The 15,179-nt window shown below is 52.1% G+C and overlaps 2 protein-coding genes across 2 annotated transcripts in view; both read left to right on the forward strand.

Moving 5' to 3' along the window:
* Window positions 1-13,865, forward strand: LOC133347947 (ovochymase-2-like). Its single transcript, XM_061560712.1, has 15 exons — window positions 1-55; window positions 1,300-1,323; window positions 1,856-1,983; window positions 3,472-3,569; window positions 4,272-4,444; window positions 4,935-5,030; window positions 5,866-6,017; window positions 7,679-7,898; window positions 8,492-8,515; window positions 9,095-9,185; window positions 9,374-9,507; window positions 10,253-10,393; window positions 11,601-11,734; window positions 13,216-13,309; window positions 13,855-13,865. The coding sequence occupies exons 1-15, from the start codon at window positions 1-3 to the stop codon at window positions 13,863-13,865; spliced, it is 1,575 nt and encodes a 524-aa protein (XP_061416696.1).
* LOC133347388 (ovochymase-1-like) overlaps window positions 8,505-15,179 on the forward strand; it is a 22,168-nt gene continuing 15,493 nt past the window's right edge. Inside the window, exons 1-8 of the mRNA XM_061559631.1 lie at window positions 8,505-8,515; window positions 9,095-9,185; window positions 9,374-9,507; window positions 10,253-10,393; window positions 11,601-11,734; window positions 13,216-13,309; window positions 14,120-14,248; window positions 14,836-14,925. Of these exons, the coding sequence (XP_061415615.1) occupies window positions 14,173-14,248; window positions 14,836-14,925 (166 nt within the window). The 5' untranslated portion in view covers window positions 8,505-8,515; window positions 9,095-9,185; window positions 9,374-9,507; ... (2 more) ...; window positions 13,216-13,309; window positions 14,120-14,172. The remainder of the gene's footprint in view (window positions 8,516-9,094; window positions 9,186-9,373; window positions 9,508-10,252; window positions 10,394-11,600; window positions 11,735-13,215; window positions 13,310-14,119; window positions 14,249-14,835; window positions 14,926-15,179) is intronic.

The raw sequence follows: 15,179 nt of genomic DNA on the forward strand, positions 1-15,179 counted from the left end.
ATGTTTAACGGCCACTCGATCCTGCGCGAGAGAACTCGGCGATACATCGACTACGGTAAGCTGGTAACGTGACCGGTCTCGCCGCCTATATACGTGTAAGGCCCATTTGTCGATCCACTGCTGGATGAGGGCCCTCCCCATGCCGTGCAGGTCGTGGAGATCATAGTTTGATCGTAGCTTCACCACGCCGGTCGGTGCGGGTCAATGAAGCGGGGGGGGGGGGGGGAAATATGCGTAATTCCGGGATTCAAGCTCTGGTGGTGGACTCATTTAAATCTGTAATGCCTTTTAATTTTCCATGGCAAAAATTATAAGCTTGTATGAGTAAAATGGTGAAGTAAAGTTTGATTTCGCCAAAGAACGTCACACTTTCGTCAAAACACTGCCTTAAAAGGGGAAAAAGTATGTCATGGGTGTGACAATTCAGGACAATGCCCCTTGGCGCTGAGGCCAGTAATCTGACCTGTGGCCTCTTTGGCCTCTCTGTGCTATGATAAAGGGCCATTGCCATAAACGTCGCCCAGTGAGTTTTTAATTTTAATTTATGCTTGTGCACTGTCAAGGGCAGTATCGCCAAATAATGTCTTGCGTCACCAAGCGATGGTGGGGGGGGGGGAAACATCAGTTAAGATGACATGAAACGTGGTCTTAATCGCACGTGTCCTGGGTTAAGTCATACACCTTTGACTTAAGAATCGCACATGTAAACAAAGTGTCACTCGCACATGATGATGATGATGATAATGACCAAGTTCCAGACCACGACTTTAAGCTCCACACGGGAGGAGAGACCCCCAGAGGCCACGCAGGTAAAAAGCCAAGTGTGGGAAATTTACGGCCTAGGCCAGGAGGCGATTTTACGCAAAGGAGCGGTGAGAGTCTCTGGAATCGGCTGCCCACACCCGTGGTGGTGAAAGCCGTATTCACTGGGAGGTTTTCACGAACCCATTCTGAGATTCTGGAATCGATCTGCCTGCTACGAACAACAGTCGGTCAGATTTGTGGAATGCCCCCCCCCCCGTCTCGTTTGTAATCATTCGTTATGTTCTTGTGTTCTCAAGTCTGAATGACAACAAACCGCAATTCCTTGTGAAGCCCCACAGTACTGCTCTCCACGTTTACCAATTTACCTATGAATCGTTACATGCTGCGTGTACCTGATGGCCAAGCACTTTTTTCCATCGCTCAAATGGATTGCACATGCGAGCTCAAGTTCATTCAAACTTGGAAACAATTGTAGTTTATTCAGCCTTTGTTTTTTTTGGGGGGGGGTTGACCTTTCGCTTTGTGCATTTGCAGGAATTTTGGATTTCGAAGTGCCAGGTAAGCACGCGTTTCTTTGCGAACAACTTAAACCTCAACCGCACATCATCTGGCCTCCATATCTCAATCGTATGTTCTCGGATGGGTGTCGTAATGCGAACGCTTGTGGCCGACTGCCTATCGGTGAACGAATGGAGCCATTCTGGCGAATTGCCCGATGATGCTGGATGTAATTACCAGCGAAACGTCGTACTCAAAAAAGCTGTAAATGGTATGGATTCACTCTTCAACACACCGTTGGGCTAAAGCGGTGAACTATTTGTCTTTTGTCAACGTGACACTTTTTTTTCTGATTGGCCGTGTCGCGTGGTGGAGGGTTACGACACATTTATAAATAATGCGATTTAACCCAAAAACTTTTATTATATTATGAATGGAGCGGGCTTCGTCTTTGCTCTAGCAAGACATCCGAGTGAATACTTTGTCTTGTAACACCGATTGCGCAATCACAATAAAATTGGTTAAAAGGACGACGGCAAGAATCTTAAAACGGATGCTTTCTTTGGTGGTTTGCGGTGGGTGCCGCACCAAGCAGCCAAGTGTGGCAGCCGCCCGTTCGAAGAGTTCGCAGGCATCGGACCCCTCCCGTCCGCCCCCGTCAACTTTGTCAGCCGCATCGTTGGGGGACGAAACTCTGAGCCTGGAGGGCAGCCCTGGCAGGTGAGGTGATGATCGGCTCCGTATTCCTCGCGTCGAACCAGCTGTTGGATGGACCTTGGTTTGTGGGGGGTAGGATATCGCTTGGCTTGCTTTCCCAGTTCTCACTGTGGCGGGTACTCGATTCCTGCAATTGCCCGGTGGTGCGAGCAAAGACGCTTCGCAGAAAGTGGAACATGCGCAATCTCGGGTGCGAAAGATATGTTTGTGTAGTGACGCAGATCGGAGACGGTAATAACTGGAGGCGCTTTTATCAAACAAGCACCGTCGGGATAATACGCACCCTACGTGCGTGCACATTATTATTATGAAGGCCGTTTATTGTCGGCAGCACTACTTAGAACAGTTGGTAGGCTGTCTGACTAACAGCGCCCCGGGATGGTGAAGATGGTGACGACGACGACGACGTGATGGTGACGACGAGATGGTGACGACGATGGACTTGAACAGCACAACGGGGATCCCGCTTCCAGCACCAGCCACGAGGTCCCGCTCGGGGTGTGGGGGGGGGCCTCTTACACTCCCAGCGTGACCTTGCTCCGCCTTGGCCACACCCCCTTTCTAGAACCTACCAGCGGGTTCCCAGGGCTTCCCGATGGGCCCCTTCTGTGACCTTTCCCCTTTAGATGTCCCCCTCTCGTATTGATCGTGGCCTGCTGGCGTGAGTACTGCCGTACACCGCAGTTACCCTTTGCCGCCAGCACCCAGCGCTATACCACTACCTGTGTAAAGTTTGGTGAGATTTAAACCACTTCATAGGTCGGGGGGGAGGGGGGCAGTCGCGAGAAGAGGAAGGTTTTGCGCCTTGACCTGAACAGACGCCGCAGGGTTTGGCAGGATAGATGGTCTGGGGGGAGTAAATTCCAGTTTGTGAGAAATATTGAGCACTTACCGAAATAACCAAAGAGTGGATTCCTGCAGTCACGAAAGCTTCAAATAAAGATTGAGCAAAGGTTTATTGATTTTTGCCATAAAGTCGATTGGTCCAGCAAGCAAGGCGCTCTGTTGAACGTTCACACCGTACAGAGCCAACCGTGCTAATCGGAGGTGCTAGGTTGAGACGACAAACTAAAACACAACTTCTAGATTTGAAGTTTTCGTGACTGCAAGGATCCATACTCTGGTTCTTTTGGTAAAGTTACGTAGATGAAAAATACAAATAATAATAAAAAATAATCAAATGAAAATAACTAAATTAAATCACGACGTTTCGGAGGCAACACACGCTTCCCTCATCAGGTGGAACAGCCACAGCAAAATTACTGATTCGAAACGTCGTTATTTAATTTAGTTATTTTCAGTTTATTAATATTTTTTCATCTACGTGACTTTACCAAAAGAACCAAAGAGTATGAACACAACTTGGTGTGGCAATGAAAACTGTTTAGCCAATGCATTTTTTGAAAATTTTTGAACAATTGGGCAAAACAGAACCGTACAGTACACGACTCTTTTTAAGGTCTACCTTGTGCTGTGTCGCGTGTAACCCAGGTCTCCCTAAAGCGTGGGTCGGCGCACTTCTGTGGAGGGACCATTATCGACACGAGATGGGTGCTCACAGCGGCGCACTGCATTCCTCCCAGGGACAGGTACTCCCCGACCGATCACTTCCAGCTCGTCAAGCCATTGGGGGAAAAAGGCCCTCTATACGTCCATCCCTTGCCATTTTTGGGGGTTGGTTGACCACGCTTCACCTCACTTCACCACGCTTCACCACACTTCACCACATGGCCATCTTGGCAGTGACTTTTTGGCTTACCAGACGGGGTCACTGCGTTGCGTGATTTCAGGTGCACTTGCGGCCGTTTGGAACACTTTTCCATCCGATATTCGGAAGCCCACTGGAGCTATGCACTTTTAAGTCTAGATTAACAACTTTCTGTAGAACTGCTTTTTATCACCGGGTGTAGAGTGCGATGCGTTAACCGCTGCGCCGTTACTCCCACACTTGAACAGTAATGTTCATCGGCCATGATCGATCCACTGCTGGATGAATGAACGAACGCCTTCCCGATCCATTACCGCCATATCTCGTGGTCTGACGATGTAGCAGCCAGTCTGAGTACCTACACACGCGCCGATTTCATCTCCCCAGCTCTGTCGTAGACTTGGCCTACTTTAACACGCTGGCCGGATGTCTGGGAAGAGGTGGAGTTACCCACACTTTACCCCACCAAATGTGGCCTTGCGATCGACTAACCGTGGTTTTAACACAATTACAATCTTTCCTGTGCCACGTTGGCCTGACCGCCTTGCTCACTCACACACCCGTTCGCTTGTTCGGTGGACAGGAACTTCGAGAAGACGCTGAGCGTGGTGGTGGGTGAGTACGACATGGAGACGAGCGACGACGAGGAGCAGACGCTGCGAGTCTCCCGAGTGATCGTCCACCCAAAGTTCCGGCCGCTCAACCCGGTCAACAACGACGTGGCTCTGCTGGAGCTGACCAAGGACATTGTGTACGGTGAGGGAGAAACCGCCTCTTGGTTGTGAATTGTCATCCACGTGCACAAAACAATCCCTTTCGTTAACTTTCATTCATTTTACAGGTACACGTCGTGAACACCAAAAGTCGGCGTGTGGTTGCTTTGCTTAATTTGTGTGTGCGCGTGTCTTTTTGGGGAGTGGTGGCGCAGTGGTTTCCGCGCCACGCTACTAACCCGCCGACCAGAGTTCGATTCCCGCTCAAGGCCAATACCGGTGATGCGTTGATGGATAATTTGAACCAGTGCTGGGCCCTCTCTCCTAAGGCCGAATCGGCCTTAAGTAAATACCCGGTGCGGTGTGTAAAAATATCAGCACTAGGGAGACCAAGGTGGCCGAGCGTGGTGCTGGCCACCACCCACCCCCTTCGTGTGCCTTGCTGGCCTTCGTAGGTGTGCTACCCATTGAACAGCACTTGCCCCAACAGTCGGTTAAAAGGCTCTTATGGGATTTTGTTGTCTTTGTTTTAGGGGTGATGGTGCAACCGGCGTGCCTCCCGTACCAGGACGAAGAGTTCCTCGCGGGCACGCTGTGCACCGTGAGCGGCTGGGGGAAGTTGCAAGAGGGTGAGGCCTAGGCTTTGGGGGGGGGGGGGCGAGAGAGAGGAGGGCTGCTGGAGTGGCTCAGAAGTCGGGGCGTTGAGCTTGATAGCGTTGAGAATCCCCTGGGTTCAAATCCAGTATTCGGCCACTGGCCTGTGCTTCTCGAGGTGTCGCAAGTTCATGACCTCAGCCCGGTCGCCGATGGCACGTGTTATGACCAGCCATAAGAAGGGGGATTCCTGCAGTCACGAAAGCTTCAAATCAAGACTTAAGAAGGGGGGTAATGTTGCAATGAGTTTGCACGTGCTAAGTCATTGGCAGGACAACTTTGAAATGTGGCAAATGTTGGCCATGAAGCTAGCCAGACTGCGTGTAACATTTCATGGTTAATATAATTTGCCATATTAACCTGGGGGTGGGAGGGGACCCGAACCGGGAACGTCTACAACAAGCGGGGAACTCTTTACCGTTTGGCCACATCACCGCCCATTCCCCATGTCATTGTGTGAGGAGTGGTGGTGTAGCGGTTAGCGCGCTGCTCTACAAACCCGGCCACCCGAGTTCAATTCCCGCTCACTACCGACACCAGTGACGATTATCTGAACCACTCATGTGCCTCCCCTAGGTCGACTCGGCCTTAACCGATTACCTGGTACAGTATCTGTAATCGTGTGCACTGGAAAGACAAAGGCGGCCACGGGTGGCCCTGTCTGCCCAGCACCCCCCCCTCCCCCATGCTCCTCGTGTGCCGTGGCGACCTTCATAGGTGCTCGCGAACAGCACTTTCCCCAACTAGTCAGTTAAAGGCTTTACGGTGTGCGGGTGTGAGGGGGTTTATCTTTTGCCTTTTCCCCTCCAGAGGGAGAGATGCCCAGCATACGGCAGGAAGTGTCGCTGCCCTTGCTCGACCCGGAGCTGTGTGCACGCGTGCTCGCAGCCATGCACCTGCCCGCGATGGACCGCACCATGCTGTGCGCCGGCTTCCCCAACGGGGGCCGGGATGCCTGTCAGGTGGGAGGGGCGATGGGGGAGGGGCGGTGGGGGGGGGGGGAGTGCGAGGGGGAGGGGCGGTGGGGGAGGGGGGACGGGGGGAGCCAAGGGCAGTGGGAGGAGAATATTGAATCATATTCTTTCGGTAAAGCCACGTAGATAGAAAAAGTAAATTAATAAAAAATAATATCACGACGTTTCGATCACAACACAAGTAATCGTCATCAGATGAGAGCTGCTGAGGTAGGGAAAAAATATGATACTATTATTATTTTTTTTTATTATATTTTTGCTATCTACGTGGCTTTACCGAAAGACCCAAAGAATACTAATTCCTGCAGTCACGAAAGCTTTAAGTCAAGATTTAATATTGAACCAGTGGCGTAGCGTGGGTGGCATGGGCCCTGGTACCCATTACACCTTTATTATTTAGAAACATCCATCCATCTATAGGGTGTTTATTTATTTATTAGTTTGCTGCTTTGAATGTCCACGTGATGGGCCGCTTCGTTGAGCTCTCATTTGTGGCTGGGTCGCTTCTGAAAACCAAACTAATAGCTCGGTGGGGATTACCTGGCAAGATACAAAAATAATTTGGTTTTATTTGTCTATATTTTTTAGTGATTTGTTTACCTTTCCGATACTTTACACTCCTCTCATGCCTTCGTACTGATGTAACGTTTTTACTCGCCCTTATGGACATCGGTGAAAAAGAGCTTTATAGCTCATCGGATTCTTCCAGTATAAAATTAATATTCTGATTCTGAGGTCTCCTACCCCCCCCCCTCTGCCATCCTCTTTGTAGCCCGGTGCCTGGGCTCTTACATCTGTCCATGTGTCCATCTGTCAGTAGCGTGGGGTTCACAAGAACGCTTGTATTGATGAGCCCAATAAACTAAATTTATAATTGTGTTGCTAGGGGGGAAAACGGCCTTATCAAAGGGTAGCTCACAATAGGAAGGCACAATCATTACAATAATTGTATTTGCAAATGTGCAAACCGTACTGCTCAAATATTTCTGCCGACAAAGCTTTGTGGGGGAGCATTCCAGAATCCATGCGTATGCACGGTTTTTCCTAATTTTTACAACATTAATGGCTTTGAAGCGGCCAATTTAGAGGTTAGGATGTCAGCGTGTGTGGTTGACCAGCGGTGGTGTAGCGATTAGCCCGCTGCACTACGAACCCGGCGACCAGAGTTCGATTCCCGCTCACGGTCAATACCCAGTGACGATTGTCTGAACCGGTCCTGGGCCTCTCCTAGGTCGACTCGGCCTCAAAATAAGTTTACTTGTGGTTGTTGTTGGTTGTTTGACTTGCATTCCACTGGGATTTTTGCACACAGCGTTGGTGTACGGTGATTTTTTTTCTGCAATATTTTGCTGTCTTTTCTTGGATTTTCTGTTTGCACTTAGTCACATATTCACTTTACGATGTTTTTTGTTCATGTTTTTGTTTTTTGTTTGTTGCGGTTGCACCCGATTCAAGAGCCTGAATGGCGCACAGGGCTATACCTAATAAATGAACTTGAACTAGGGAGACGAGGTGGTCGGGCGTGGTGCTGGCCACCCACGTGCACCGTGGTGGGTGGCCTTCGTAGATACTGCTCGATTAACAGCACTCGCCCCAATAGTCTGCTAAGGGCTACACGGGGGATCTTTGTCTTTGTGGTGGGGATCCAGGGGGACTCCGGGGGCCCCTTGGTGTGCCAGCGCCCGAGTGGCGCGTGGAGCCTGCATGGCGTGGTCTCGTGGGGGGTCGGGTGCGCTCGGGGCTGGGCCGGGGGTGCGGGGGGTGCGGGGGGGGGCCCGGGCGGCCGTGACGCCACACGGCAGGGCACCCCGGGCATCTTCGCTCGGGTCGCCAACTTCCTGCCATGGATCCAGCAGCACATGGATGGCGGTGGGTGGGATCGCGGTGTGACGGAGGGGGGGGGTCGTGGCGGACACATGGGGGGGGGGGGGCGTGGTGGGAGATGTTCTCAGGGTGGCTCTCGGGCGAAAATGTGTTTTGGCATAATCGCAAATAGTTATTTTTAGCATTGGTTTGTCTTTTTATTCGTGATTTGTTTTAAATTTAACACAAACAATTGAGCGTTTGTCCCCCCCCCCCCCCACCCCTGGAAGTTGGTTTTCTGTCAAATCCTTTCTTTAATCTTTTAACAAAAGGCCAAATACAACGCTAATGACTGCAGGCTGGGAGAGTGCAGACGCCTTGCGAGTGACGATCCCAGGGGCCAGGTGCCCTGGGAGTAGGGGACCCTACTTAGGTAGCGGGCAATGATCGGGAGCCTGGTGTGTTTAAGGGAGGGGAGGATGAGCTGTCAAATATTTTCTAAAAACCTAAATATTCGCCCTTCCTGCAGCCAATACCGTCCTGTAGATGCAACCTTCTCTGCACAGTATACACCACACCCGTTTGTCTCGTTGCACATCTGCTCCATTGTGCCCACAAAACAGTTGTGTAACGGAGTTAATCGTGCTCTTGTGTCGCAGGTAGCAGAGGAAGAAGTAATCTCGGTGAGTGCTTTCGAGCGAATTCTTCGACGATAAAAGCGTACGAGGGCGACGGAAGTTTTAATCGGATGGCCATCCACGGGGGGAAAAGTACTGAACTGTGTGCACTGTCGCCTGATATTGGTGTGCCGCCTTTCACAAAGTCGACACCTTGCCAATTTGACAGCAGCATGGTTAATTGATGGGCGGGCCAGTATATGTGATCCACGAAGGGTCTTTGAGTGGCCTGCCAATGTATGGCCTGCCAGGAGGAGATGGAGAGATATCATGCCTTGCAAGGGTCTACGTCTGTGCTCGTGGTACACGTGGCCTGCTGCACCGGGCGCTGAAACGACCTGCCACACGTGCACATACATGTATGTTGAACATCTTTCACATTGATGTAGCCGCCCATGCTAATCAGCGATGTGGGCACATTGTAAAATGTGGCCTGCTGAAAAATGTCGTCTAAGAACTCTGGCAGTGTCCCACTCATCTGTATTAATGCCAGGCTTCGCAGTTTAACCATTTGGAAATATTATGGGCTTTTCATTAATTATTGCTCTGTTTTTATTCCCCCCCCCCTTTTGCTCTCGACTCCAGGGAACTGCAACGCGACCGGCGTGGTCCTGACGGGCGAGTCGGGAACCCTCGCCTACCCTGTCCCGGACAACACTACCTACCCTGACAACACGTGAGCTTTTGGCTCGGGGGTCTGGTCCCGTGTTATTGTTGGTTTGTGGTGGGTAGCCGCGAGCGTTCGACATCTTCACTTGGCCTCAAAGTGCACATACCCTGGCACAAGCGCTGTGGCGACATCACCGCCGCTTAGTGGCGAATGGCGGTTGTTGCTGCTGCTGCGGCGTGCGTGTGCGCCTGCAGGTTCTGCGTGTGGACGGTGCAGGTGCCGGCAGGCAAGTCGATCGTGCTCACGTTCACGCGGTTTGACCTGGAGCCGCACGTCAGCTGCGAGCTCGACCACCTGGCCGTGTACACGGACATCGACGTCTACTCGGGTACCCCCACCCCCTTCTCCCCCCCGCCTCTGCCGCACTCACACGCTCGGCCTGCGGCAGTTGTCGACCGCACGCTCGTCAAACCGCGTGGCGCTGCGAAATTCCCTCGTCGATGACTGCCTGTGCTCGGCAAATGCTCGGGAGTGTACTAGATGCTGTTATGAATGTCCACGCGATGAGCCGCTTAGTCGAGCGATCATTTGTGAGCAAGGTTGCTTCTGAAAAATAAGTTAAATCCTTGATGGGCTTTACCTGGAAAGATGCAAGCATTGTTTAGTTTGATTTATATTTTAAGTGATTTGACTCTCTTTCCTATTCTTTGCACTCCTATCGTTATAGCTCATTGGGGGATTCCTCCAGTATAAATAAATATTCCGATTCTGGATGTTGGTGGTGGTGATCCGCGTGTGTGTGTTTGTGATCGATGGGGAGCGGTAGTGTAGCGGTTATCCCACTGCGCTATGAACCTGGCGACCCGGGTTCAATTCCCGCTCACGGCTAACATCAGTGACGATTATCTGAACCGGTCCCGGGCCTCCCCGAGGTCGACTCGGCCTCAAATGAATACCTGGTGTGGTGTGTAAACATTGCCACTAGGGAGACAAAGGCGGTCGGGCGTGGTGCTCGCCACCCACCCACTCGTGTACCGTCCCAGCCTTCATAGGTGCTCGCTAACAGCACTTGCCCCTACAGTCTGTTAAGGCTATATGGGGGATCTTTGCCTTGTGTGTGTGCGCATTCGCAGGCCGCTTCTGTGGCACGTCGCTGCCAGTGCCCATCGTGATCCACTCCAACCAGACGACCCTCAAGTTCGTCTCGGACAAGAGCACGGGCGGGAGAGGCTTCGCTCTGCACTTCGCAGCCGTCGACCCGAGTTCCCTGCCGTGTGAGCGCGAGGGGGGCAGGGGGGCAGGGGGGCAGGGGGCAGGGCAGCAGACGGGGCATGGCTGTGTGGGGGGGGGGGGGGGCAGTGATGGGCCAAGTCAAAATCTGAATATTTATACTGGACGAATCCGATGAGCTGTCAAGCTCTTTCACAGACGGCGAATTGGGGGCGGGTTAGAACGTTACAAGGGCAAACAATACTAAAGCATGGTAGTAGTGTAAAATACAAGTTGGTTTGCATTTGAATCCTCTTAAGAGTGGCTCTTTCATAGCCCGTATGTAAGAAGTGGTCGGAAAACCACGGCCAATGTTGGGAACGGTTCTTAGAATTTCCACGTGAAATCGCTGGACATGTGCAGACTCGTGGGGGTTATTTGACCATACTTCACGCTGGTCGGTGCGAGTTGGAGAAGGTGATGGGGGGGGGCATAGAAGTACAGTACAGCAGTTGATTTGTCTGTGTACCCTAGTGATGCCCACCACAACGCCCCATCCTCTAACACGCTTGTTGAATGCACGTCGGCCACCCATCGTCCTCGCTCTATCCAGGCTCAACCCTGCTTAACATCTGACATCTGCTCAGATCGGCTGTGTTCCCAGTGATTCGGTCATGAGCACGCCCGAGGGAGAGGCCCTTCGCTGCAGGCGCTCGGTGGATTGTTGCGTTGTTGTTGCATTGCCCAGACCGTGAGATGATTCTCGGCTATGGGGGGGGGGGGCTTCATCCAACGGTGGATAGATCGTGACTGACGATGATGCTCGTCCTTGGCGTAAGTTTACATTGGCTAGGAGTGTGGTGTGTGTGTGTGTGACAGTGGGGGAGCGACAGTGCCAAGCCGTTGGCACGCTGCGCTACGAACCCGGGGGGGGGGGGGGAGAGACCCGAGTTCGATTCACGCTCGTGGGCCAACACCAGCAACGATTAATCTGAACCGGTCCTGGGCCCTCCCCTAGGTCGACTCGGCCTCAATTTGCATACCCGGTTGCGGTGTGTAAACATTGCCGCTGAGGGGGGCGGCCGGGCGTGGTGACTGTCCAACCCGGGGCCCCCTTGTGATCCGGTGCGGGCCTTCATAGGTGCTCGCCTATAACGGCAGTCTGTTAAAGGGCTATACGGGGTTGAGGTGTGTGTGTGGGGGGGGGATTCTTTGTCTCTATCTTTGTGCGCCGGTGCTATCCCTCGGTGTCCCGGCGCGCTGCGAGAGAAGTCTCCGGCTGCGGCAGCCTCGCCGTGCTGCGGCGCGAGGGGGAGCTGCAGTCCCTGAACTACCCCCGCGGCGGACGCCCGGGGGGGGTCACCTGCCGCTGGCTGCTCCACGCCCCTCGTGGGAAGCGCCTCCAGGTGCGCGACTGCAGTTCGGGAGGGGGGGGGGGGGGAGTGTTTTTGTGTTAGGGGTCGTCCATAAATGACGTCACGCACCTAGGGGGTGGGGAGGTCAGACATTTGTAACGAGGGGGGGGGGGGGTTGAGAAATGTGACGTCACGTCAAAATGCGCAACTTTAAATAAATATAGACAACACGTTCTACTTAATTAAATAGACTTTTTCATGTTTTCTCCTACAACATCAGAGTGCAGCGGCACATTAAATGCGCACTACAAGGGCAAGTTTTAAACGATTTGAAGCACGTTTTATTTTTGTGGGGAGGGGGACGTCATTTTTGAGGGGGGGTCTGACTTAATGACTCCGTGTGACGAGGGGGGGGGAGGTAAAAAATCGTCCAAAATCGCGTGACGTCATTTATGGACGGCCCCTTACTACACCAACGGGCACATTTTATATATGTTGCTATATTTACGCGATCTAACTAACCCCCCCCCCAAAAAAAAACCTTTGGATATTGGTCGCAGAAGCCTTGCTATGTATTTAAACTAACAAAATAAATTATTTAGACTGGAGGAATCCGATGAGTTGTGAAGCCTTTTCACAGATGTCTGGTAAGGGAGGTGCACCGGTTGATATCGTTATAACAACAACCCATTACAAACAGACAATATGAGTTCAAAGTATAGAAAAGGTCAACAAATTGCTTAAATATACAAATAAAACGAAACAACTTTTTTTACCACCGAGCTGCCTTTATAGTTATATCAGAAGCGACCTGCCCCACAGTGATGGCTCGATGAAAGTGGCTTATTGTGTAGATACTTATATAGCAGCCAAAATACTGTGAATCTATGTTGATTCTAAAATATTGAAGGGGGGGGAAATAGGAGGTCCCGGAGGAAAAATACACCCCCACTAGGGGGAAAATACCTGCACACTCCAAATATACAGCAGGCGCTAAAAGTCGGGGTCGAACCCACGACCTCCTGTACACCCAGCGAGGTAGTTGACACTGGCGCCTTGTGTGCCTCCCCAGCAAGGAGGGAGATATCTGGGTTCGATTCCCGACTCGGGCACCTTGTGTGGAACTTGTAAGTTCTTTCCCTCTTCTGCATGAGGTTTCCTCCAGGTTCTCTGGTTGCCTCTCCTAGCTTAACAAAACAACCGGTGTAATCGGTATTTGCCAAGACATCCAAATGTTGAAAAATTACCGCAAAATCACTCCTTTGAGATTGCACACAGCAGCAAGATTGACCCCCCCCCCCCCCCCCAGCTGCCAAACACGTGGCAGGGACCCTTTCGAAGAGGGGAGGAGACTCATCGAGAATAGAAGAAAAGCTTTGCATGGTTTTGGGCTCCTACTTAGTTGCCAGTTGTACGTGCAGAGCATGGCTCAATCTTGGTCGGGGGGGGGGGGGTGTGCGGTTGGATGGACACAATGGCACGTGAACGATAACTAAATCCACCGTCCCTAACAAACCCACCGTCCTCCACAGCTTCGCTTCACGGACTTTGAGCTGGGCTCGAGCCCGAACTGCACGTACGACTACGTCGCTGTCTACGGCGACGTGGAACGCACGCTTCAACTCGGTGAGTTTGTGTGTGTGTGGGGCGCGTGCGTGCATACGTGTGCGTGCATACGTATCCACGCACGTGCGTCTTTTTGGAGGGGGGTGGGGGCAGCAGGATGTGGGTGGAAGCGACACTGTGGCTTCTTCTGGGTAACGTGTTCGGTACGGAAAGGGCAGAGTTTCTCTCTTGCGAGCTGTGAAGCGGAGGCTGGGGGGGTGGGAATCCAGGACACGGCAGGCTCGCTTGACACACGGAGGGGAGGGCATGACGATTTGGCTTCTCGGCTCGGGTTTAAAATTCGCGTTTTTGATGCCGTTGCACGCAGAATTACATTTATGAAGTAAGCTCAATAGCAGGCAACAACATAGTTGACCTGCGTGTGTTTTCTTTGTGCTCGGAGTCTGGCTTCGAGATGTTTACATGGCTGGTAACCAGTTTTGAGGGGGGGCTGTGCCCTTGCAGTATCAGCGTTCGCCACCCACAGCCAAATGCTCGTCAGCTCTTGTACCTCCATGCCTCCGTCAGCTCCTCCTGTTCTCATGTTTTCTACTGCCTGTGTGCAGTGCCAGATTGAGCTAGTGCGGGGCCTGTCGCATATATATATTTTTTAAAACACAAATATTTAAACACTTTTTTTACTTGTATAGTAAAGTAATTGTGTGTTTTCATTTGCTATACAGACAAATAATTAATATGACAAATCTCTAATCTTAAACACCTAGTCGTTCATCAGAGTTGAAGGCAGTATAGTACTATAGTCATAGAGCAAGTGCAGAATCACTGTTCCCCCCCCCACCCCTCCCCTTGTGTTCCCCTTGCACTTCGCAGCCAAACTGTGTGGGGCGGGGCTCCCGCCGCCCGTGTTGAGCCCCGGGGAGACGATGAGCGTGGTGTTCGCGTCCGACCACGAGAGCTCCCTCCGAGGCTTCAAGGCCACATTCTTGTTCCTCGCGCCAGGTGCGTCAGGCGGCCCCCCCCCCTGCCGCTTGCCCCCCCCTGCCGCCCCCCTGTTTCTCACCACGTCACTCCTGATGGCAATTTCTGTCAGGGCCCCGTGGTGTTGAGCGGAGTCTACAACTTTTTTTTTTTTACGCTCAGTGAAAACAAGAAGATGCTCGGTGTATTCGGCACTTTGCTTCGTTCATCATTTCATATTTTTTTTTATTTAAAATTTTAAAACTTGCCTTTATGTAACCCCCCCCCCCCCGCTCGCTCGCTCGCTCTCTCTCATTCTGCACGCAGCCCCCCTCGCAGTCCGACGGCCTCCAACTTGTTTTCTCTCTGCTATGAAGCGGCTGCATTGTTGTCTTACATTCCACCCGTATAGCTTTCCCGATTGAGAGCAGATTATTTCGGCGATCGGTAAGAAACTCGTGACGCAAAGTATTTCACCGGACCTCGTAGACGTAAATGCCCCTGTTGCTACGTGCACACGTTTGTGAATGAATGCTGTGTGGCGTTTACAAGTGTGCACTCGTGCCCCAACGTGGGGAGCCTGTGTGGATACGCGATTGTCTCCCCCCCCCCCCCCCCCCCCCCACTAGAAGAGGCATCTGCTGCTGCATCGGCTGAAGCGAGCGTGGACTCTGCGTCGCCGACACCGCCCTTGCCTACGCTCCGCCCTGTGCCTCTCGGTACCGCAGATCCACAGCCTCAGACTCTCTCTCGCCCGCTTAAGACGCGCACGCACACACCAGCGGTGATACACGCTCCCCTCTGGAGACACCCAAGCGCTCTATGTGAGCCTGAACATCTCAGAATCAAAATCAGAATTTTTATTTCTCCTGGAGGAATCCGATGAGCTGTCAAGCTCTTCTTCACAGTTGTGTCCAGTAGGGGGGTGGGTTGGCAAGTCAAGTAGGGTGGGTAATTTTGGGGAGGCCCTCGT

The sequence above is a fragment of the Lethenteron reissneri genome, chromosome 26 (assembly GCF_015708825.2).
Source record: "Lethenteron reissneri isolate LAM-NWPU_2019-01 chromosome 26, ASM1570882v1, whole genome shotgun sequence".
In the NCBI taxonomy this organism is placed as follows: Eukaryota; Metazoa; Chordata; class Hyperoartia; order Petromyzontiformes; family Petromyzontidae; genus Lethenteron; species Lethenteron reissneri.